The sequence below is a fragment of the Vipera berus genome (assembly GCF_964194415.1).
Source record: "Vipera berus genome assembly, chromosome: 4".
NCBI lineage: Eukaryota > Metazoa > Chordata > Lepidosauria > Squamata > Viperidae > Vipera > Vipera berus.
In genome coordinates, this window is record NC_138206.1 from 69,507,643 (window position 1) to 69,531,418 (window position 23,776).

The 23,776-nt window shown below is 40.3% G+C and overlaps 1 protein-coding gene across 15 annotated transcripts in view; it reads right to left on the reverse strand.

Annotated features, from left to right (window-relative positions):
• The window catches only part of CDKL5 (cyclin dependent kinase like 5), a 97,837-nt gene that overhangs the window by 34,043 nt on the left and 40,018 nt on the right, over nucleotides 1-23,776 (reverse strand). For 14 of the 15 annotated variants that reach the window (XM_081327018.1, XM_081327013.1, XM_081327016.1 and 11 more), the window contains exons 2-9: nucleotides 20,732-20,917; nucleotides 15,875-15,909; nucleotides 11,177-11,222; nucleotides 7,283-7,419; nucleotides 6,373-6,493; nucleotides 4,885-4,944; nucleotides 2,574-2,664; nucleotides 1,404-1,593 (exon numbers count right to left, since the gene is read on the reverse strand). In XM_081327018.1, the coding sequence (XP_081183144.1) occupies nucleotides 1,404-1,593; nucleotides 2,574-2,664; nucleotides 4,885-4,944; nucleotides 6,373-6,493; nucleotides 7,283-7,419; nucleotides 11,177-11,222; nucleotides 15,875-15,909; nucleotides 20,732-20,819 (768 nt within the window). In that variant the 5' untranslated portion in view covers nucleotides 20,820-20,917. Of the gene's footprint in view, nucleotides 1-1,403; nucleotides 1,594-2,573; nucleotides 2,665-4,884; nucleotides 4,945-6,372; nucleotides 6,494-7,282; nucleotides 7,420-11,176; nucleotides 11,223-15,874; nucleotides 15,910-20,731; nucleotides 20,918-23,776 lie in introns of those variants that run through there. The other variant, XM_081327022.1, reaches the window with a different exon arrangement.

The window sequence follows — 23,776 nt, forward strand, 5'->3', positions numbered from 1 at the left end:
AGATTGAAGTCCCCCAAAACTATAAGTTTCGGGAACTCAATCACCAACCCAGAGAGGACATCGAGAAGCTCAGGCAGGGCTGCTGCTGCGTGACTAGGCGAAAGGTACACCAGCACCAAGCCCAACTGCGCACCAGGGCCGCATCTCAGGAAGAGAGACTCACACCCGACTATCTGGCGAACGGTGGCCTCCCGCGGGCACAAGGTCTCCCTCATAACAACAGCCACTCCCCCACCCCTACCCTGAGCCCGAGGCCGGTGTAGCACCCGGAAACCTGGTGGGCAAAGATCAACCAGAGGAATACCGCCCTCTGGGCCCTACCAAGTCTCCGTGATGCAAGCCAGGTCCACCTGCTCACCCTCGACCAAGTCACGGACGAGAGGAGCTTTGTTAACAACAGACCTGGCATTCAAGTACACCAGCCGGAGCTCAGGAGCCTGCACATCCTCGCTCCCGGGACCTCGGGGCAGAACCAGAGGGTCGGAGTGCCTCACCGCTTGCAAGCAGCGGAGAGGCCTTCCCTGAGATCGATATGGCCCTCTGTTCCTACACCTGCTGCCATTCCCTAACGTCGTGGGAATGGGTAATCCCACGACCAGCCCTGGAGCCCCAGAGGCAACCGACCCCCGCTCCTCCCCCCTGCGATCTACCTCGGAACTGGCCTGAAGAGAGGTTGCTGGACTGCCCCCCTTGTCCAAACAACCAAGAGAAGTACCCTCCCCACTCCCTAACCCCCAAAAAAATTTAGACAGAAAACTAACCAGGGGCCTCTTATTGGGTTTACGTCGGAGGCCCCTACCCGTGCCCAGCCATCTCTCAGGATCCCAGTAAGTGGGCCCTTCATCGAATTAGTAACTTTGAAAGGTTGCTGAGTGAATGGTCGCAAGTTGAAGACTGCTGTATTGAATACAAGCAATATTTATCCATTTATTCTAATGAATGTTCAATCTATTAATGAATTAGTACATTGAATGTGCAAAATTTCTCCAGGAATTATTAAATGCTCCAATCTGAATTTTTCAGAAATCTTATATAAATGGAGACAAGACAAAAAGCATTTCCAATCATCACGACACTATTAATGTGTGTCATAAATATATCCTTTGACATGCCCGTAGAAACGAAAGTACTCATTAATGGTGTAAAAGCACTCCCTCTGCCTTTTATCCTTGCTTTTGTCAATCTGTTTGCCATTCAGTTCTAATTCTATTTTAACTGTATTTTTATATGATTTTTTTTATTTGTAAACCACCCCAGTCACTTAGATAGTGATGTGGGCAGTGTGTAAATTTGATAAATAAATAAAATAGAATAAAATACAGTATTGGGAGAATTTTGGTAGGAAGACTTCATGCAAATTCAGTACTAGAAAACATGCACGGTACATTTAAGCTAAACATTACCCGTAGGCCATGGAAACGGGGATTGCTGTAGAAAAGCTTCATTTGTTCTGCAGGAAGTGGTCCTAATACCTTCTGAATTGTAAAAAGTTGATCAATTTCACTTTCACCAGGAAACAGTGGCTGCCCATCACTAAGTTCCCCCAGAATACAGCCCACTGACCACATATCTACAGACTTGCCATAAGGGGCCCTGGAAAAAAAAGCATATTGTGCTATTGCTGCTTGATCTCATATTCCTATAACATATTTAAGAATTTTACACTGCACTGATTTTTAAAAATAGAATCAATATCAAAGATCTTCAGACAGAAAACACATACTTCCTTTTTATAGTTCATTCTTTGTTTTATCTGCAGTAGCCACAAGCTCATTTAACATATGACAAAAAATACATTAACTACATATTTTTCAGCTTTTTTTTTTAACGATTGGACCAACTGCCCTTGATTTTTTTATAGTATTTACACCAAGAAATAATGGCTCTGAAGGAGAAATTAATATTCTTATTGATTTTTCTTCCCAAGGAATTGAACTGAACAAATAAAAATTAACATATAGATTAAAATGTATTCTTTAAATCAATTTTGCTTTCTAGTGACTTCATGGACATATCTGTATAATTTTTTGAGAATACATTAAAAGATTTGCCTTGTGTTCTTTCATTATTTTTACTCTCCCAATCCAGCCTCTGTGTCCTGAAGTACTAATGTAGCAGAATGAAATTATTCATTAATTATTCCTGATTAGCTTTAGTTTATTGTTCGGGTCATAAACTTCACTAGTTACTGTGAAGACAACATTTTAGATCATTATACACAACTTGGAATTTAAAGTAAGGGTTTTTTTTAAATAATATCTGTCCTATTCAATCATGGAACACATAAATGAATCATTGTTACTAACAGATATTGAATCACACCTTCAATTTCCACATGCAATCTTTGCTCTATTTGAAAATATACATTTGCAATATGATCTTTAAATATAATAAATTATACCTCAAAAGAAAACAAATCCTCAATTCAACTCTCGCTATCAAAATTGACAAGAACCGCTTATTAAATAGACCAATACTGAGGACAGTAAATGTGTATTATATATGTGTGTGTATAAGTATGTATATATTATATAGATACTGTCACATTATTTATAAATTCAAAGTTTACTTACCCTAGCAAGAGTTCAGGAGAACGATACCATCTGGTGGCAACATATTCTGTGTAGTTTGCATTGCTACCTTCTGACAAATTCCGTGCAAAACCTTCATTAAAATAATATTAAAGTGACCTTAACAAGTATTGGTAATTCACTAATTTATTATCTTTTTCATTCTGAAATTCCATGTATAGATAAGGTTGTTTCAAAGATTAAAAAGAATAAAACACTGTAACATATTTATTGACCAGAAAAAAATCTTGACAATTTGAAATTCAATATTAAAAGGAAATGCAAAATTTATTTGTACTTGAAGGTTACTTTATATATCACTATTTAATGTACATTAATGAAATGAAAGCCGCTGGCCCCACCAGCCAAGCGCCTCATCCACACTGCCGTCATGTAGGATTGTGTAGAAGAGGTGCCGGGCACGGGGCTAGAGGGGGGACAGCCAGCATGGGGGGATCAGAACCGCCATCGTCTCCCTTCCGCAGTGAAGCCCCATCAGTGCAGGCAGAGATGGCCCTGGGACAACCGAAAAGGGGCCCTCACCCAGTCCCCATCTGCTCGGCGGCTCCTATGGGGGCGGCTGTGGCTGCTGCTCCGAGCCTTTCCACTGGCCGGCCATGCAGGGAAGGAGGTGGCAGCAATCCTGGCATCGCCAGGCTGCAGCCGGCAGCAGCTCCGGAAGTGAAGCTGTGTCACCCATACTCTCGCTGGTGGGGGCAGCAACAGGGGAGGGTGTGGCCTGCCGGTTTAGAGGCTCGGAACAGCAGCTACCGCCGCCCCTACCAGAGCCACTGAGCAGACAGGGGCCATGCCAGGTGAGGGACCCCTTCTGGCTGTCCCAGGGCCATCTCCGCCCGCACTGACGGGGCTCCGTGGCCAGTTCACCATGATGCAGGACAGCACCTGTTATATTTTTGACTACAAGTGGTACCTTCCTCGACCACACTGTCTCCCTGAAAGCTATCAGTTCTACCACCTGACACAGGCAGTTGGAGAAAAAATAATGTCGCCATTTGATACCTACCTTCTTCCTATGGAACCAAAGTTAGCGGGCAGGTGGATGAAGAGAGGGACGCTCGGGGTTCTGCCTGCTTTATTACAGGGCAGGCTATTAACAGGAAGCACACTCTATTTCATTAAAAAATTTTTTTAATAAAATGGAGCTGCCTGCCTATTAATAGCTTACCACATAATAAAGCAGGAACCGCAACCATCCCTCTCTTCAACTAGCCACCTGCTAACTTGCCGAGGTCCCATTTGGCCAGATACATCCCAGCACGGCTGGTTCCCCCCCCCGGTCCTGGCCCTTCCAGCCTTGCATGCTCTCCTTTTTCCTAGCATGACCCACTGTAGCGCCTCCTCAGCTGTTGGCCAACCATCCAGCTCAGAGGCAATTTCTCTGAACTGCTGGCAGCAGGAAAGGCAGGGGCTGCTTTACGTCTTCTCCTCCGGACGGCTTTGGCAGATCCTCCCTCACCTGCCCACCCACCCTCTTCCTTTTCACACCCCTTCTAAGCGCAACTCTGCCCACAAAGCCTGCTTTCCAGCTCCATCGCATTTCTCTGCCACCACCCACCACCGCCCAGATGCTCTCACTTCCCAAACCATTTCTTTTCTAACCTTCTTTCCAGCTCCTCCATCACTTCCTCCACCGCCATGTGCAGTCCCACAAACAAAAGAAGTTTGTGGGACAAAAAACCCCTTCAGTCAATCAATTCCAACTTCTTGTGGAAAAAAAAATCTTGTGAAGTTGGAATTGACTGATTTAGTTCCACAAATTTCTTTTGTTTGTAGGATTACACACGACGGTGGAGGAGAGATGGAAGATCGCGTCAGAGCTGGAAAGGTGTTGCATCGGTCTGATAGGGGGCGGGGAGGGATTTCTGCCACGTATCAACCGGTTTGTCGAACTCAAAAGAAATTAGCTACCAGTTCTACTGAACCGGTGTGAACCAGCTGAATCCCACCACTTTGTTGACCCCAACCTTTCCCCCTATTTCATAAACAGCTGTTTGTTAGTCATTGCACATCTGGTATTTCCTATTTTTAATAAAATAGTTTTAATTACTGCATATGTAAGCAATTCAGAAAAGCTTTAATTATAGCATATTGATACAATATAATTGGTATGTGTCCCAACTTTCGAGGTATTTGCGTTTATTTAAACTTAGAACAAATTTTACAAATAATTAAATCTATACCATAGTACTGTATTAACCCATAATTAGAAAGATTGTTTACTGTCATAAAATAATTCAAATTATAAAGAATTGTAATAAAGATATCCCCTTAATATTTTTTTAAAAAGCCTTACCAAAGTCACACAATTTCAAAATATCATTGTGGCTTATTAGGAGATTTTCTGGCTTAATATCTGAAATATTCAAACGCATAGCAAAAAGTTAATGAATTACAACATATACACTGTTCTGCATTAACATGCAACTGAAATAGTACAACATGTTATTTGTTTACTGCATTTATACTCACCATTTTTCCAAACACTCAAAATGGCATATTTTGGAAGGGAGGGTTCGCCTAATTTTAATTCCACAACAATAGCCTTATGAGGTAATTGGGCTGAGAGAGAGTGACTGGCCCAAAGTCACCCAGCTGATTTTTATGCCTAAGGGACACCTACAACTCTCCTGTTTCTAGGCCAGCACCTTAATCACTACAGCAAACTGGTTTTCTTTTAAATTTAGGAAAAGTTTTGTAAGGAACCTTCAGCAATAGAGAAATAATGGCCAAACTTCAAATTGAAGTTGTGAGTGCTCCAAAGCCAAAGTTTTTAAGAAGAGATTGGACAACCATTTGTCTGAAATGGTATAAGGTTTCCTGCTTGAGGAGGGAGTTGGATTAGAAGACTTGCTGGATCCCTTCAAACTGTTATTCTGATGAATTTTAGTAATGACTTCTCAGTTTCCAGAAGTTACTGAACCATGAACATAGAACAACCAGTACAATGTATATTGGAATAATACTTACCAAGTTTAACTAAATGTCTATACCAGACGTCCCCAACCTATGGGCTGCGGCCCACTACCGGGCAGCAGTCTCTTAGCCACCAGGCCACTGTATGCATGCATGTTTCTGCGCTCACCCCTTGCACTTGTGCCAGCGCTAGCTGAGCCTCGAATCTCATGCCAGCAGTAGCCGACCCACAAGCTGCAAGCCTCTCGCCGGTGCTAGCCAAGCCACATGCCATGCACTGGCGCTAGCAACCATTTGTGGAGCATGCATGCTCACAGTCTCATTCACGTGCATGCAGCCATATTTGTGTTTGTGCGCATGCACACATAAAGGTGCCTGTCCCTCCCTTTCCCTCCAGGCCGCCAACCCAGAAAGGTTGGTGACACTTGGTCTATACTAAAAGAAAGCTTAATACTAGTCTAGGGGAAAATATTTAGTTTTTAAACCTGAAGTTCAGTAACCAATTAAATTCAATTATGAATACATTTTAGTGAAGATACAATTAAAAAATTATGAAGAATCATCAGAATAAAGAAATGTATTAATGTATTAATAAGGAGACATGAGCAAAATGAAAATTACAAATTATTCACAAAGAGCATGTTACTTAGACTCATTAAAATAAGTGGAATTTCTTAGCTAACTCCAATCAATTTTACATTAGTAGTGTGTGTGTTTTTTTACTTATTGTAAAGAAAATTTTGCCTCATGTATTATTTTAAATTAACAAACAGATAATAAATGTACAATAATTGGTGAATAATTCCTTGCTAAAAACTTATTTATACTTTCAGGAAAAGATATATTCTAAAGTTTAATGTATGCTTACCTCTATGAACAATATCATTTTTATGACACCAATGAATTGCTTTAATCAGTTGGTAGATATAACTTTTTACTTTTTCAGGAGGTACTCCATTTGGCATTTCTTCTAGCAACTCAAGCATATTCTACATTCAACATAATTAAAGACAGAAAGAACTAAATTATAAATTCTACAATTTATTCACTACCTAGAAATGTGTTAAACAACTATTGTTGGCTATGTAATATGGTGCTCTTATACAAGAGGAACCAAAAGAAGCATTCAACATGATTATGTAATTTATACAATATAAGAGGCAAATAAAAATAATTTCTAAAAGCAGCAAAGCGCTACCAATGCATAAAACAAAGCCCAACAAAACCTAAAGCAGTAAATGATATTCTCTATTAAAATAACAATCAGCAATGGTATTATGTTATAAATCTGTACAGCAACTATAGAGCAATTCAATTGGTTTTAAAAAAATGCACATTCACTGGTTTCTCCCTAAGAATAATGTGTTTGTTTGAATTTGACAACTTAGCCACTGTAGTTTATAAACCTTAACTTCTACATTCGCTTATTGCATAAATCTAGGACTATTGCTTCATCAGTTAACTATATTTAAACATATTATGTCTTATTTAATATATAAAACAAATTATATTTACTTTCCAGTGAAAAAGGTAAAATATAGTTGAAGGTTGTTTTCAGGCATAAAGAAATAAAACAGGATAAACTTTATTCCCCCAAGGTCAAATTTTAAGTTGATCATAAAGAAAAATTACTGCAAAGACTTAGCATTTCTTAATATTACTAAGACTGCTATAGAATACTAATGACAGTGTATAACATTTTTATACATAAAACGTATTTGAAGTTTAGCAAGCATTAAGCAAGCATATTAGCATTTTTGTCTAAATAAATAACTTACTTTCTCTACATATTCAAACACCAAATACAGTTTTCCTCTTCTTCTAAAAGCTTCTTTTAGTTCTACAATATTTTCCTGCTTCAAAGTGCGAAGCATTTTAAGTTCTCGTAGAGTTGTCTCTTTGACCTCTTCATTTTCTATAAGTTAAAGAGTAAAAGTTTACAAAATATATGCATCTCTTTTCCCAAAAACCTGTAGAAAATCTTTGTGAACAGTGTGGTTCAAAATTTCACAAAAAGCAAGTTTCATACTAAGTTATAAAAGTTTCTTTTATTTTGGGTTAGCGTAATGGAGGTTATTTGGCTAAATCATTTTCACTCAGCCACTATGGATTATACAAACAAATTACTTTGCTTTACATCAGAATCTAGCAATAAATATTTATAATTCAAGCTATCCATCAAAAATATGAAAAACATTCATTTAATTTGAATTTATTTTCCCCTTAATAAAAATGCAAAAACATTGTGCACTATTTGTTAATACATTTCATTAGTGAGATATGACTATTACATTGGTAAAAAGCAACATTACATTATTATTACTAGTATATTACAACCTTTTATCTATAGTGAAACAGTATTTCAAGAATATTACATTTTACCTAACAAATTCTATTAGTAGTAAAAGTTATAAAAGGTAAAGGTTCCCCCGCACATGCGTGCTAGTCGTTTCCGACTCTAGGGGCCAGTGCTCATCTCCGTTTCAAAGCCGAAGAGCCAGCGCTTGTCCGAGGACGTCTCCGTGGTCATGTGGCCAGCATGACTAGACGCCAAAGGCGCACGGAACGCTGTTACCTTCCCACCGGAGCGGTCCCTATTTTTCTACTTGCATTTTTACGTGCTTTCGAACTGCTAGGTGGGCAGAAGCTGGGACGAGTAACAGGCGCTCACTCTGTTACGCGGCACTCGGGATTCGACCCGCCAAACTGCCGACCTTCTGATCGACAAGCTCAGCGTCCTAACCCACTGAGCCACCGCGTCCCTAGTAAAAGTTATACATGGACACTATGTAACAATTTAGTATACAATTGTAAGATTAGCTATTATAACAAAAAAGTTTATAGCAGATTAACAGTAAATAATAAACCCCACAATTTATCTTTCTCTTCCAAACTATTCTTCTTCAGCTACTCTTATTTTTCAATTTATATTTATTTTCCATAATTTTTAACTACCCATCTTCTTCAAAGAAGGACTCTGTTGTTGAGCCATGTTAGATAAGTGTTACTCTAAAATTCTGCCTGAGATAAGAGGACCTAAAAAGATTTTTTGGCACTTTTTTAAGGAAAATACATTATCTAGAAAAAATGGCAAGTGCCTGTGTATTTATAGTCCCAGGTCAATAGAGAAATGCTTATTTGTTGTGCAAAATATGATCCCAAAAGGGGTACTGCACTGAATGCAGACTTTTTGCTTAAAGTTTTAATATTGCTAAGCATAAATATTAAAACAATGGCTGGTACAGCTCTATTTAGTGAGAATTAATCCTGAGTAAATATGCTAAAAGAATATTCTTACACTGAAGATAAACTCCTTTTACAAGCATTAGTGTACTAAGGTTTCCAAAACCAAGCCAAAGTAAAGTCAAGATAATAAAGGCCAAATAGAAAGATAGGAAAATAATTTGTATAAACATTAATCTCATGCTTTTATATGAAAATAGCAATCCAGAAGAGGGGCACCAACAGCCCTGCAATTAGGCCACTGGTGTCAGTACGTAGGCTTCTTATAAGACAGAGGAAAAATATTCTTGCTGGCTTTGCATCTAAGGTGGAATTAGAACTCAGGGTCCCTGTTTCTAGGTTGATGCCTTAACCACTACAAATAGTCCTTACTTAACAGCCACAATTGGGACTGGAATCTCAGTGGTGAAGTTATATCATTATATCAATAATAATCATTAAGTGAGATGTTACATGAATGCCCATATAACTGCTGCACTCAAAGATTATAATCCTGATTGTGGTTAAATGATCACGCAGGTCCTAGATCAGGAGCATGGGGTGCCTCTGGGGAGTGATTGGAGACTCCACACAGGAGCTGAAAATGCTTCCTACCAAAATCCAAGCAGGATGTTCAGCCCCTGAGTGAAGAAACATATGGTCTGCGCCAAGAGTCCTGGGCCTAACCCACTCAACTGAGGCACTCTATATTCCTTAGATTATCATGATGCTTCTCTGCTCACAGGCTGAAAATCCTGCTTGGATTTTAACTCCTTCTTGTCTAGGGCTTGGCTGAAAGAGCTGCCTGCTTGAAGGATAGTGTCAACGCTGCTAACATCGGATGTTCTTGCTTTGACAAGGTATGGAGATGCAGCCTTTTTCTTTCCTATGCTTTATTCTTAGAATCACATAATTTTGGGGAAGGAGGAATGTGATGGGAGTTAGTTAGACGTAACAATATTGTAAAGGTGTATGAACTCAGGGGCTTTTGAAATAAGAGATGATAAGAGATGGCAGGTTAGAGAACAGGAGGGAAAGCCTGCAATTCAAACTAATTGGAGAATGTGATTTATGACTGCTAATTAGAGGAGGGAATTATATTTGATACTATGTGCTAAGGGGAGGAGAATTCTGATTTTGGCTTCGACCATGCATGTGCCGAAGCTATGCTACTTGAATAAAGATTCTTTAAGGTAAACAATGCCTTGAAGTTCTTTGAAGAGTTTCATTTGTCGGAACCATGACAGGTAGTACTTCCCCTCCATCTGCATAACAGAACTCCTTTTGCAAGGTGCAGAAACAGAATTTCTGCACATATACACCAGGAGGATGTTAGCTCTCCTCTATGAGTGGAAGGGAACGATGATGCAGGGGTGCAGAAATGAATTTGGATCTTCAGGATCTGAGCTCCATTTCTCCACCCTGCTGAAGAAGTTCACTCAGCCCCCTGTAAGCAGAGGAAGCCCTCTTGGCAGGCAACAGAAGCTTGCCAATTCTCTGCTGGCTTTCCCATTGACTTTCAGTCATTTGCAGAGAAGATTACAAATCGCGATCAAAAGATAACGGGGCATTTGGCCACTGGTCCTAAGTGTAAACAGGCTGTCAAGCAACCAGATCATAATCACATGCCTCCGGGGGAAGTACATTTTATGATGGCTGGAACTGCTTTCCAGGCTGTACAGCACCCTTTCCAAGGCTGTCAGAACTTTCAATGTTCGTTAAATGACCAGTCATAAGTCGAGGACTACTTGTACACCAAATTGGCTCTCAATTCATTTCAGGTTCTATGCAAAATGAAAGAATGTTTGTTATTAGTGCCAAGAGATCATCTTCCAGAACCCCTAAATGTGAAGCCAGAATCAGGAGATATTATTTGCTAGTTATTATTTCTTCAAGGATATAGAATCATCCACAGTTCAATTACATATTAAGTCCTGTTGGTTTTTCAGAATTAAATTTCTGCTATGTACATATAACACAGAGTAGACAGACTATGATTCAGCTATCTAGATAAGTAATAAATTATCAGGAAATATTTCAGATTATTCAGATTTATTCTGAATATACAGTAGTCAAATCATAGTGAAATCTGTCTGAAACATGCCAATACCTAGTAAGAACAATTTTAAAAATGCTCATTGTATTTTCTAATGAAACAGAAGCTTATTAACAAATTCAGTGTTTATTACTGAAGTCTCACATATCTGGAGGTGCCAAGTTGAGAAAGGCAGGTCTGAACAAATACGGAAATATAGAAAGCTTGTATATTAAGGTGTATCTCTAGGATCTATGTAAGATGTTTTGAAATAAAACTCTAATCTCTTCAAAGTTGATATGTTGACACAGGACAATAAATTCTTAAAACTCCTAGTCCTGCATTTTCCTAAATCTTGTGTAAGAACCCATTAAATAAAAAAGTAAATGTACTATATGCCAATAGAAGAAAGTACCTTCGCTATCTTTGAATTTTTTAATGGCCACGATTTCATGTGTCTCCTAGAAAAGAAAGAAAAAAAGATAGGATAGTCATATTGTTAGTTAGTAAATACCTGACACCATTTTGTGCTACAGATTTCTAGTCACACATAGAGTTGCAAGTTGAAGCAGAATTTTTATAGCAATTTTTAAAGCTGGAGAATGGCTTTCTACCAAATTATTTTAAAATTAATTTACACTTGGTGAGGTAGGCTTTTGTTCTTGCTGGTAGTTTTCAGAGCAACTGAATAAAATTATTTCTGCTATTGATTTGTATACTTGCAAGGAAGACAACTGTATAAAAGTATTTATTAGTCATTTTAAATTTTATTTTTATTGTCACAAATCTTCTCAGTACATATTATTATAAATTTTAAAAATTTAATAATCCAAAAAATACCTAAACCAGATTTTAAAAATACTAATTAGGCTTTTAAAAATGAGTTCCAATTTGAACACTATTCTTAAAATACTCTAAGAATAGTGTTCAAATTGGAACTCATTTTTAAAACCCTAATTTTAAATCAGTCTGGCTACAAGAATATCATAATATAAGTCTGAGATTTTCCTTTATGTTCTACAGGGATGCAGAAGCTTGGCATTAAATTTTCTGTAAGAGCCTAGTCCCCATCCCCACCCGCCTTTGCAACTGAATTATATAAATTATTTTAATACTTATGCCCAGTTAAAGTGATAATTGATCCTCCAGATATAATAATAATAATAATAATAATAATAATAATAATAATAATAATAATAATAATAATAATAATAATAATAATAATAATAGGAAGGGACCTTGGAGGTCATCTAGTCCAACCCCCTGCTCAAGCAGGAAACGCTATACCATTTCAGACAAATGGCTGTCCAGACTCTTCTTAAAAACTTCCAGCGTTGGAGCATTCACAGTTTCTGGAAGCAGTTTATTCCACTAATTAATTGTTCTGTCAGAAAATTTCTCCTTAGTTCTAGGTTGCTTTTCTCTTTGGTTAGTTTCCATCCATTGCTTCTTTTCCTGCTTTCAAGTGCTTTGGAGAATAGCTTGACTCCCCCTTCTTTGTGGCAGCCCCTGAGATATTGGAACACTGCTGTCATGTCACCCCTCATGTCACCCCCCTTCTCTTTGTTAGACTAGACATACCCAGTTCCAGCAACCGGTCCTTATATGTTTTAGTCTCCAGTCCCCTAATGGTTGTTGCTCTTCTCTGTACTCTTTCTAGAGTCTCAACATCTTTTTACATTGTGGTGACCAAAACTGGATGCAGTATTCCAAGTGTGGCCTTATCAAGGCATTGTAAAGTGGTATTAACACTTCACGTGATCTTGATTCTATCCCTCTGTTAATGCAGCCTAGCACTGTGCTGGCTTTTTTGGCAGCTGCAGCACACTGCTGGCTCATATTTAAGTGATTGTCCACTAGGACTCCGAGATCCCTCTCACAGTTGCTACTATTGAGCAAGGTACGACCTATACTATACTTGTGAATTTGGTTTTTCTTGCCTAAATGTAGGACCTTACTTTTTTCACCACTGAATTTCATTTTGTTAGATAGCACCCAGTGTTCAAGTCTGTCAAGATCCTTCTGTATCGTAAGCCTATTGCTGGCTATTCCTGGCAGCTTAATGTCGTCTGCAAATTTGCTGAGTTCCCTATCTATCCCCCCATCCAAATCATTGATGAAGATGTTGAAGAGCAGTGGGCCCAGCACCTCACTACACACTTCCGTTCATGTAGATGCAGTTCCATTGAGGACAACACACTGAGTACGGCTGGTCAGCCAGCTACGAATCCATCTGGTAGTCATGCTGTCTAACCCACATTTTTCTATCTTATCAAGTAGTAGGTTGTGGTCTACTTTATCATATGCCTTACTGAGATCCAAGTAAATTATATCCACACCATTCCTCTGGTCCACTAATTTTGTCACCTGGTCAAAGAATGCAATAAGGTTTGTCTGGCATGTTCTGTTTTTCACAAACCCATGTTGGCTTTTGGTAATGACTTTGTTTGCCTCTAGGTGTTTGCTGATTCGTTGCTTGATTATCTTTTCCAGAATCTTCCCAAGTATTGAGGTCAGGCTGATAGGTCTGTTGTTTCCTGGATCCATTTTTCCCCTTTTTTGAAGATGGGAACCACATCAGCTCTTTTCCAGTCCACTGGTAATTCCCCAGTGCTCCAGGATCTTTGAAAGATATAGCTCAGTGGCTCTGAGATCACATCTGCCAGTTCCTTGAGAACTTTGGGGTGTAGTCATCTGGTCCTGGAGATTTGAACTCATCTAGGGTGGACAGGTGCAAACAAAGTCATTACCAAAAGCCAACATGGGTTTGTCAAAAACAGATCATGCGAGACAAATCTTATTGCATTCTTTGATCAAGTGACAAAATTACTGGACCAGAGGAATACTGTGGATATAATTTACTTGGGCTTCAGTAAGGCATTTGATAAAGTAGACCACAACCTATTACTTGATAAGATAGAAAAATGTGGGTTAGACAGCATCACCACCAGATGGATTCGAAGCTGGAGGGAAGTGTGTAGTGAGGTGCCTCAGGGCTCTGTTCTGGGCCCAGTGCTCTTCAACATCTTCATCAATGATTTGGATGAAGGGATAAAGGGGAACTCATCAAATTTGCAGACGACACCAAGCTGGCAAGAATAGTCAACACTCCAAAAGATAGGCTTAAGGTGGTACCTTGCTCAATAGTAGTAACTATGAGAGGGATCTCATAGTCCTAGTGGACAATCACTTAAATATGAGCCAGCAGTGTGCTGCAGCTGCCAAAAAAGGCAACACAGAGCTAGGCTGCATTAACAGAGGGATAGAATCAAGATCACGTGAAGTGTTAATACCACTTTACAATGCCTTGGTAAGGCCACACTTGGAATACTGCATCCAGTTTTGGTCACCATGATGTTAAAAAAGATGTTGAGACTCTAGAAAGAGTACAGAGAAGAGCAACAACCATTAGGGGACTGGAGGCTAAAACATACAAGGAACAGGTGCTGGAATTGGGTATGTCTATTTTAATGAAGAGGGGTGATGTGACAGCAGTGTTCCAATATCTCAGGGGTTGCCACAAGGAAGAGGGAGTCAAGCTATTCTCCAAAGCACCTGAAGGCAAGACAAGAACCAATTGATGGAAACTAATCAGAGAGAAGCAACCTAGAACTAAGATGAAATTCCCTGACAGTTAGAACAATTAATCAGTGGAAAAACCTGCCTCCAGAAGTTGTGAATGCTGCAGAACTGGACGTTTTTAAGAAGAGACTGGACAGCCATTTGTCTGAAATGGTATAGGGTTTACTGCCTGAGCAGGGGGGTTGGACTAGATGACCTCCAAGGTCCCTTCCAACATCATCATCATCATCTTTATTATTATTGTCATTATTATCATTATTATTCCTGATTAATGTATTCATATGTATTCTTTAATATATGCCTGTCAGAAGCAACACCCCAAGGAAAAGAGAAGAAATGAGGAGAAAAGAAATATTGAAGAGGGCTAGGATAAAAAAATACATTAACCCAATTAATAATTGCTAACTAAAATTAAGTTCTTTGACCTAGGATCCACTTATTTACTTGCTTCATCCTGACCCGGGTCTTTGGTGAGGGAGACTGAGTCCCTTTACTTTTTTGTGCTTGTTGTCTTTTATTTTTATTTTTTATGTTTTGTTGATTTTACTGCAATTTTTTAGATTGTTACGAGCTGCTCAGAGTCACTGAAAATTGGCTGGCATAGAACTTTAATAAATACTATTATCTGCATGTATCAGCTGATCTTTCTTTTACTTGCACCACCAATACAAGTATACACATACACATGCAGAAATTCCATTCAGCAGATACAAAAAAATATGGAAAGTAACAGGATGAGATAAGTTAAGAGTGGGGGATAACTGTATTGTGTACATAAAAAAAGAAATGGGTAATAAGATGAAGTGATGGGAAGAATAACATGATAGGGAAAGACAGGCATTACAGAAAGGGTAAATTGCCAGGCAAACAGCCCCTTTCCCTCTTAAGCAGCAGCTAATCTTCAGTTTGATCTTCAAGCAACTAACCACATTTTTAATAGATTCTGTGTAATTTGGACAATATATTTTATCTAAACAATAAAACTTGTTACACTTTTATATAGTTTGATTAGTATTTTTATATTTAAAAAACAAAGAACACTGCACATTATTCACAAAGCCTAGAATCTAGAATACAAATTTAGCCAAAGTTTAAAGCAGAAATTCAGGTTTTTGAATCAAAACTCTCAAAAGCAGCCTGGGTTTAAAAATAATTAGTTTAACAGAAAAAAACATCATTTAAATATAACACTTTTGGTATAATTCTCTATTGCAGAATTGGTTCCCTGAGATTAAGGCAAAATGATAGTTTTCACGATGAAAATTAGCGTCCCTTTTCTTTGCAATTGAGCAAATTTCTCTTTTTCTGCAGCAAACAATAATTTGCCAATCTGAATTAAACTGCAATCCATTACAACAAGAAACTATGTAAAAACCATAGATAAGCATTTTAAACGAAGGACCAAACTATAGGTAAGGAAAGGGAAGAAACAGATTTTCATTACAAGCCAGGGCAGGCATATGGAACCAAACCATGGTCTGAGAAAATCAAAACACAGATAAAAAAGCACAACATAGATTGTTTTACTTACCTTGTGTCTACACTTAAGCACAACACCATAGGCTCCTAAAGCCCCCCCCCACAAAAAAATCAAATTTCAATATTCATGTGCATTGTAGAAAGTATTATTTGTATATTTAAAAATGCAAGATCAAATAATAATGATGATGATAATGATGATAACAACAACAATAGATAGATAACCTTTATTGTCATTTTTTCCTGTGGGCACAATGGCACACATTAAAAATGAAATTTAGTGCTTCCTTTCAAAGTGTACACATATATGACAATTTTTAAAACATACTATATACAACATATATATAGACCTACACACTTACATATAAGTAACATATAAATATTTTTCACTGTCCATCTTGAATACATAACGGAAGGAGGAAGCTTTAATAATAATAATAGCAGCAAAAATTATTGGGAACACAAAATTGACAAAGTTCTTGAAAATTAACAGGTCAAGATCCTTTGGGACTTTTGAACCCAAACACAGACATCTGGCCCACAACATGCCTGAAATCACGTTTATAGAAAATAAAAAAAATCTGGTTCATTGATATTGCAATACCAGGTGATGCACAAATTGAACAGAAACAATTAGAAAAAATAATGAAATACCAAAATCTGCAAATTGAAATTGAATGATTGCAGAGGAAGAAATCAATGTTTGTATCAATAGTAATAAGAGCCCTTGGAGCAATACCCAAAGGGTTGCCTAGATACATGGAGTTACTTTAACAGCTCTTTTGTCCTTGGTTAGGACTTGAACTGTTAAGTTTTTACCAGTCCCAGACTGTGAATTGAACTGAAGACTAAATCAATAATAATAATAATAATAATAATAATAATAATAATAATAATAATAATAATAATAATAATAATAATAATAATAATAATAATAATATGAATACTGACAATGTAATAAAAACATAAACAGAATGCTGGCAAGGAAAAACATTACATGGTCAATTTCCTCAAAAGACAGAGGGGAAAGTGATACAGATAAAACCTGGCAATGGACTACAAATGAAATATTAAAAAAGAAAGTGAAACGTTTGATTTTAGCTGTTCAAGAGCAAACTATTCAAATTAATGCAATCAAAGCCAGAACTAAATAATCATCAAATGATTCAAATACAGATTCTGCAAAGAAGCAGAAGAAACTGTGTAGATCATATATTCAGTTCCTGCAAGAAAACTGCAGAAACTGATTATAAACATCATCAAAATGATTCACTGAAACATCTGTAAAAATACCATGTGCCATTAATGAAAAGTTGGTGGGAACATATAGTTGAAAAAGTAGTCAAAAATGAGCAAATTGAAATATTATGGGATTTTTAAATAAAAACTGATAAAAGTTGTAACTCAGATTTAACTTGGATGAAAAGACAGTGTAGATAATCGATGTGGTTAATATCAAGGGATAACAGTCAAAGCATTGGAGAAGATCACTATATCAATTGAAAATTGAAGTTAAAAGATTATGGCATAAATTGTTCCCAGTGTTTACTGGCACAGTTGGTGAAAATCTTGGATGACACTTAGAAAATCTGTGCATTAATAAAATTTCCATCTGCCAATTACAAAAGGCCACAGTGTTTGGATCCCCAAATATACTATAGTGATATATTACTACATCCTAGGTTCTTGGGAAAAATGTAATGATAGAAAGGCCAACACCATCTAAAGAACTGGCCTTTATGATTTCATGTTGTTATGTGTATAACAATAATATTAATTGCAGAGGTTATTATTTGGGCTGTATTGCAATATTTTATTCTTAGGCTCAAGTGAAAATTGGCTAAGAGGTTTTAAGAAGCTTGACATTCTTCCCTCATTATATTTGATTAAACATAAATTAACTGAATATGTATGTGTTTGCAGATTTTTAGTACAAAATACATTTTATTAAAAGGGCATATATATATTAGGTATATAGTGCATTCAGAAAGTATCCAGATCCCCTTCACTTTTGTCAATTTTATTATGCTGCATCCCGATTCTACAGTTAATAATAATAATAGAATAGAGCTGGAAGGGACCTTGGAAGTCTTCTAGTTCAGCCGCCCTGCTTAAGCAGGAGAACCTATATATACCATCTCAGAAAGTGACTGTCTAGCCCAGGGGTGTCAAACTGCTGGCCTGCAGACCGGATGCATCATAGAGAAACCGTGCCTGCCCCATTGCCAGCAATGGCAAAAAAAAGTCGCAATATGTACGTTGCAAGTTTGACACCCCTGGTCTAGCCTCTTCTTAAAAATTTCCAGTGATGGAGCGCCCAAGATCTTCTGGAGGCAAGCTATTCCACTGGTTAATTGTACTCACTGTCAGGAAGTTTCTCCTTAATTCTAGGTTGCTTAATTCTAGTTGTTGAAATTCATTTTGTTCTCATTAATCTACCCTCAGTACCCCATAATGACTAAGTAAAAACAGAATTTTAGAAATGTCTGTAAATTTATTAAAAAGAAAAAAAAATGAAATGTCACATTGGCATAACTATTCAGACCCTTCACTTAGTACTTTGTTGAAGTACCTTTGACAGTAATTACAGCCTTGAGGTTTTTGGGGTATGACGCAACAAGCTTTGCACACCTGGATTGGGGGATTTTCTGCCCTTCTTTCTTCCTTGCAAATCCTCTCAAGCTCAACAAGGTTGAATGGTGACCGTTGGTGGACAGCCATTTTCAGGTCCTTCCAGAGATGTTCAGTAGAATTCAGGTCAAGGTTCTGGCTGGGCCACTCTAAGACATTCACAGAGTTGTCCCTAAGCCACTCCTGTGTTGTCTTGGCTGTGTGCTTAGAATTGTTGTCATGTTGGAAAGTGAACTCTGAGGTCCTGAGTGCTGTGGAACAGGTTTTCATAATCATAATAGTAAAAGTTGGAAGGGACCTTGCTGGTCATCTAGTCCAACCCCCTGCTCAGGCAGGAAACCCTATACCATTTTCATTGAGGATATCCCTGTATTTTGCTTCATTCAGCTTTCCCTCAACCCCGACCAGTCTCCCAGTCCCTGCTGCTGAAAAACACCCCCACAGCATGATGCTGCCACCACCATGCTTCACTATTGGGATGATATTGGGCAGGTGATGAATGGTGCCTGGTTTCTTCCAGACATAACATTTAGAATTGAGACCAAACAGTTCAATCTTGGTTTCATCAGACCAGAGAATCTTGTTCCTCACAGTCTGAGAGTCCTTCAGGTGCTTTTTTGCAAACTCCAAGTGGATAGGTATTTTGCACTGAGGCTAGGCTTCCATCAAGCCAATCTACCATAAAGCTCAGATCAGTGAAAGGCTGCAGTAATGGTTGTTCTTCTGGAACTCTGTCCCATCTCCACACAGAATCTCTAGAGCTCAGTCACAGTGACTATTGGATTCTTGGTCACTTTCTGTTACTAAGACCCTTCTCCCGATTGCTCAGTTTGATCGGACATCCAGCTCTTGGAAGAGTCCAGATTATGCCAAACTTTTTCCATTTGAGAATAATGGAGGCCACTGTGCTCTTAGAAACTTTCAGTGCAGCAGAAATTTTATTGTAGCCTTCCCCAGATGTGTGCCTTGCAAAAAATCCTGTCTCTGAGGAAGTTAATTTGACCTCATGGCTTTTGCTCTGCTACAATATGCATTGTCAGCTGTGTGGCCTTCTATAGAGAGGTATGTGCCTTTTCATACCATGTCCAATCAATTTAATTTACCACAAGTGGCCTTCAATCAAGGTGTGGAAACATGTCAGCAACCATCAAAAGAAATGGGAAGCACTTGAGCTAAATTTCAATTTACTTATGCCAATGTGATATTTTATTTTTTAATAAATTTACAGCTATTTCAGAAATTCTGTTTTCACTTTGTCATTAGGGGGTACTGAGTGTAGATTAATGAGAAAAAATGAATTTTAACAACTGTAAAGTCAGGTTGCAGCATAACAAAATTAACAAAAATGAAGAGGATCTGAATACTTTCTGAATGCACTATATGCGTAAGAAAACAATTTCAGAGACCAATGCAGGTATTTAAGCATTATCTTACTTAATTTACAACACCAATTCTGAATGATTGTAGCATAAAACAGCTGATACTGAATTCCAGAAGTTCCATTTTAAGGAGTATTAGTGAGCAAGAATCCTTTAATCGTTAGAAAACTAAACAGTCCAATGGTAATTTTTACACTAAAACGTTTCTAAATATACTCAGGGATAAATAGCAAGATATTCTAAGTGGTAAGATAAACGTAATAGAATTAAAAATTTTCAACAGTATATCTACCACTTAGTTATCCACACAGATATAGTCATGACTCATCAAAAACAGTATTTGTATTAAGAACCAGCATTACTTTTTTTTAAATGTGTGTTTGCAGAGGCATGGAGACAACAAAATTCTATGAAAATTTTGAAACTCAACATTATAATACAGCTCCAAGCTCAGATGGACAAGCAATCAAGATCTTTTCTTGATTTTGAATATCTCACATATAAAAGGGTGTGCCCCTTCTTTCCCAGGCTTCAAAGGAAGAATAAAGCTCTCATAAGATTAGAAAACTGTAACATAAAGAATTAAAGCCTTTATGATTGAAAAATTGCTATTCTATTCATTTTATTTTGTCCTACTATATATAATATCAGTCATTTAGATTTTCAATTTTGGTTATATGTCAAGAATGAATTTGGTCAAACAGCAGAAAAAAATGAGTGTACACTTCATGCGTCAATAGTTCTATCATGCCATGATCAGTGATTAGAAAAATCATATGTTTCTAGCCATGGCAAAACAAAAACTGCATTATATAATCAATGTCTCACCTACTTCTTTCTAGTTATGCTCACATCTCTTCTCAAACCCCAATTAAATTTATTCATGAAGGTATACTTACCTTCACCTACAACCCCAAGGATCTCAAATTTATTCATCACATTACCAATATTAGGAATCTTCATGAAGACAAATTCCTCATGGAACATGAATTGTACAACATGGCCGGAGAAGACCAAAATATTTGCAGGTCAAGTCTGTAATGGTTGGTAGGCTTTAGCACATATATGTTCCAAGTTTGTATTTCCTGCAAAGAAAATAAACATATAATTGGCATGAGCTAAAGTAATTTTACAAGTTTTGTACCGAATGTACAACAGTACCTATATTCAATACGTTTGATTAATAGTTATACTATAATGAACAAGCCATCAAAGACTATAATAACCATCAAGGCCTGATACAGTTTACACCAGGGTTTTAAATATATAATGCATAAACTAGAAAGACAACATTCTTTCATGTATTCCATCTTCAACATAGGGAAAAAAATAGACTGAGGAAACAGACCAATCAGCCTAACATCACCTGGGAAGATATTGGAAAAAATAATAAAAAAACAGATCTGTGAACAAGTCCGTATATACTTGAGTATAAGCCGACTCGAGTATAAGCCGAGACCCCCAATTTCACCCCCAAAAACTGAAAAAAGTTATTGACTCGAGTATAAGCCGATCCGCCGTTCTGCAAGCCTCTGCCGCCAGCAGAGGCTCGATCCGCCATTTTGCAAGCCTGAATACACAGGAATACCCTGTGTGGCCGCGGCTCTCGGGGAAGCCCTGGCTGTCCGCTTCCTCGCTCCACGCTGCCATTCGGGGCCCGCGCGTTCCCCGGGCAAATCGCGGCGCCCAGCAGGCGAGGAAACACGCCCGCTCCAGTCGCCCCCCCTTCCCTCAGGAGACGCGAAGCAAGTGACCGCCCGGAGCTTACCGAGGACTTGCGCGCGGCCGAGGCTTCGGTGCTTCCAGGATCGCGCGCACCTCTCCCAAGCCGCCGCCGTCCGGAGACCTGCCGAAGTTTGGGGAGGTTTGGGGAGGTGCGCGCGCACCTCCCCAAACCTCCCCAAACGTCGGCAGGTCTCCGTTCCTCCTGCCGACGTTTGGGGAGGTTTGGGCGCCTCCCCAAACCTCCCCAAACGTCGGCAGGTCTCCGTTCCTCCGCGCAGACCTGCCGACGTTTGGGGAGGTTTGGGCGCCTCCCCAAACCTCCCCAAACGTCGGCAGGTCTCCGTTCCTCCTGCCGACGTTTGGGGAGGTTTGGGCGCCTCCCCAAACCTCCCCAAACGTCGGCAGGTCTCCGTTCCTCCGCGCAGACCTGCCGACGTTTGGGGAGGTTTGGGCGCCTCCCCAAACGTCGGCAGGTCTCCGTTCCTCCTGCCGACGTTTGGGGAGGTTTGGGCGCCTCCCCAAACCTCCCCAAACGTTGGCAGGTCTCCGTTCCTCCTGCCGACGTTTGGGGAGGTTTGGGCGCCTCCCCAAACCTCCCCAAATGTCGGCAGGTCTCCGTTCCTCCTGCCGACGTTTGGGGAGGTTTGGGCGCCTCCCCAAACCTCGGCAGGTCTCCGTTCCTCCGCGCAGACCTGCCGACGTTTGGGGAGGCGCCCAAACCTCCCCAAACGTCGGCAGGAGGAACGGAGACCTGCCGACGTTTGGGGAGGTTTGGGGAGGTGCCCAAACCTCCCCAAAGTCGGCAGGAGGAACAGAGACCTGCCGACGTTTGGGGAGGTTTGGGGAGGCGACCAAACCTCCCCAAACGTTGGCAGGTCTGCGCGGAGGAACGGAGACCTGCCGACGTTTGGGGAGGTTTGGGGAGGCGCCCAAACCTCCCCAAACGTCGGCAGGAGGAACGGAGACCTGCCGACGTTTGGGGAGGTTTGGGGAGGCGCCCAAACCTCCCCAAACGTCGGCAGGTCTGCGCGGAGGAACGGAGACCTGCCGACGTTTGGGGAGGTTTGGGGAGGCGCCCAAACCTCCCCAAACGTCGGCAGGTCTGCGCGGAGGAACGGAGACCTGCCGACGTTTGGGGAGGCGCCCAAACCTCCCCAAACGTCGGCAGGAGGAACGGAGACCTGCCGACGTTTGGGGAGGTTTGGGGAGGCGCCCAAACCTCCCCAAACGTCGGCAGGTCTGCGCGGAGGAACGGAAACCTGCCGACGTTTGGGGAGGTTTGGGGAGGCGCCCAAACCTCCCCAAACGTCGGCAGGAGGAACGGAGACCTGCCGACGTTTGGGGAGGTTTGGGGAGGCGCCCAAACTTCCCCAAACGTCGGCAGGTCTGCACGGAGGAACGGAGACCTGCCGACGTTTGGGGAGGTTTGGGGAGGCGCCCAAACCGCCCCAAACGTCGGCAGGAGGAACGGAGACCTGCCGACGTTTGGGGAGGTTTGGGGAGGCGCCCAAACCTCCCCAAACGTCGGCAGGTCTCCGTTCCTCCACGCCCTGCCTGCCTGCTTCTTTCCACTGCGGAAAGAAGCAGGCAGGCAAGGCGCGGAGGTCCGGAGACCTGCCGACGTTTGAGGAGGTTTGGGGAGGCGCCCAAACCTCCCCAAACGTCGGCAGGAGGAACGGAGACCTGCCGACGTTTGGGGAGGTTTGGGGAGGCGCCCAAACCTCCCCAAACGTCGGCAGGAGGAACGGAGACCTGCCGACGTTTGGGGAGGTTTGGGGAGGCGCCCAAACCTCCCCAAACGTCGGCAGGTCTCCGTTCCTCCGCGCCCTGCCTGCCTGCTTCTTTCCGCTGCGGAAAGAAGCAGGCAGGCAAGGCGCGGAGGTCCAGAGACCTGCCGACGTTTGGGGAGGTTTGGGGAGGTGCGCGCGCACCTCCCCAAACCTCCCCAAACTTCGGCAGGTCTCCGGATGGCGGTGGCTTGGGAGAGGTGCGCGCAATCCCGGAAGCACCAAAGCCTCAGCCGCGCACAAGTCCTCGGTAAGTTTTTTTGTTGACTGGAGTATAAGCCGAAGTGGAATTTTTCAGCCCAAAAAGTGGGCTGAAAAATTCGGCTTATACTCAAGTATATACGGTATGTTATAACTAGTAGCCAGCACAGGTTTGTTAAAACAAATCATGCCAAACCAATCTTATTTCATTCTTTGACAGAGTGACTAAAT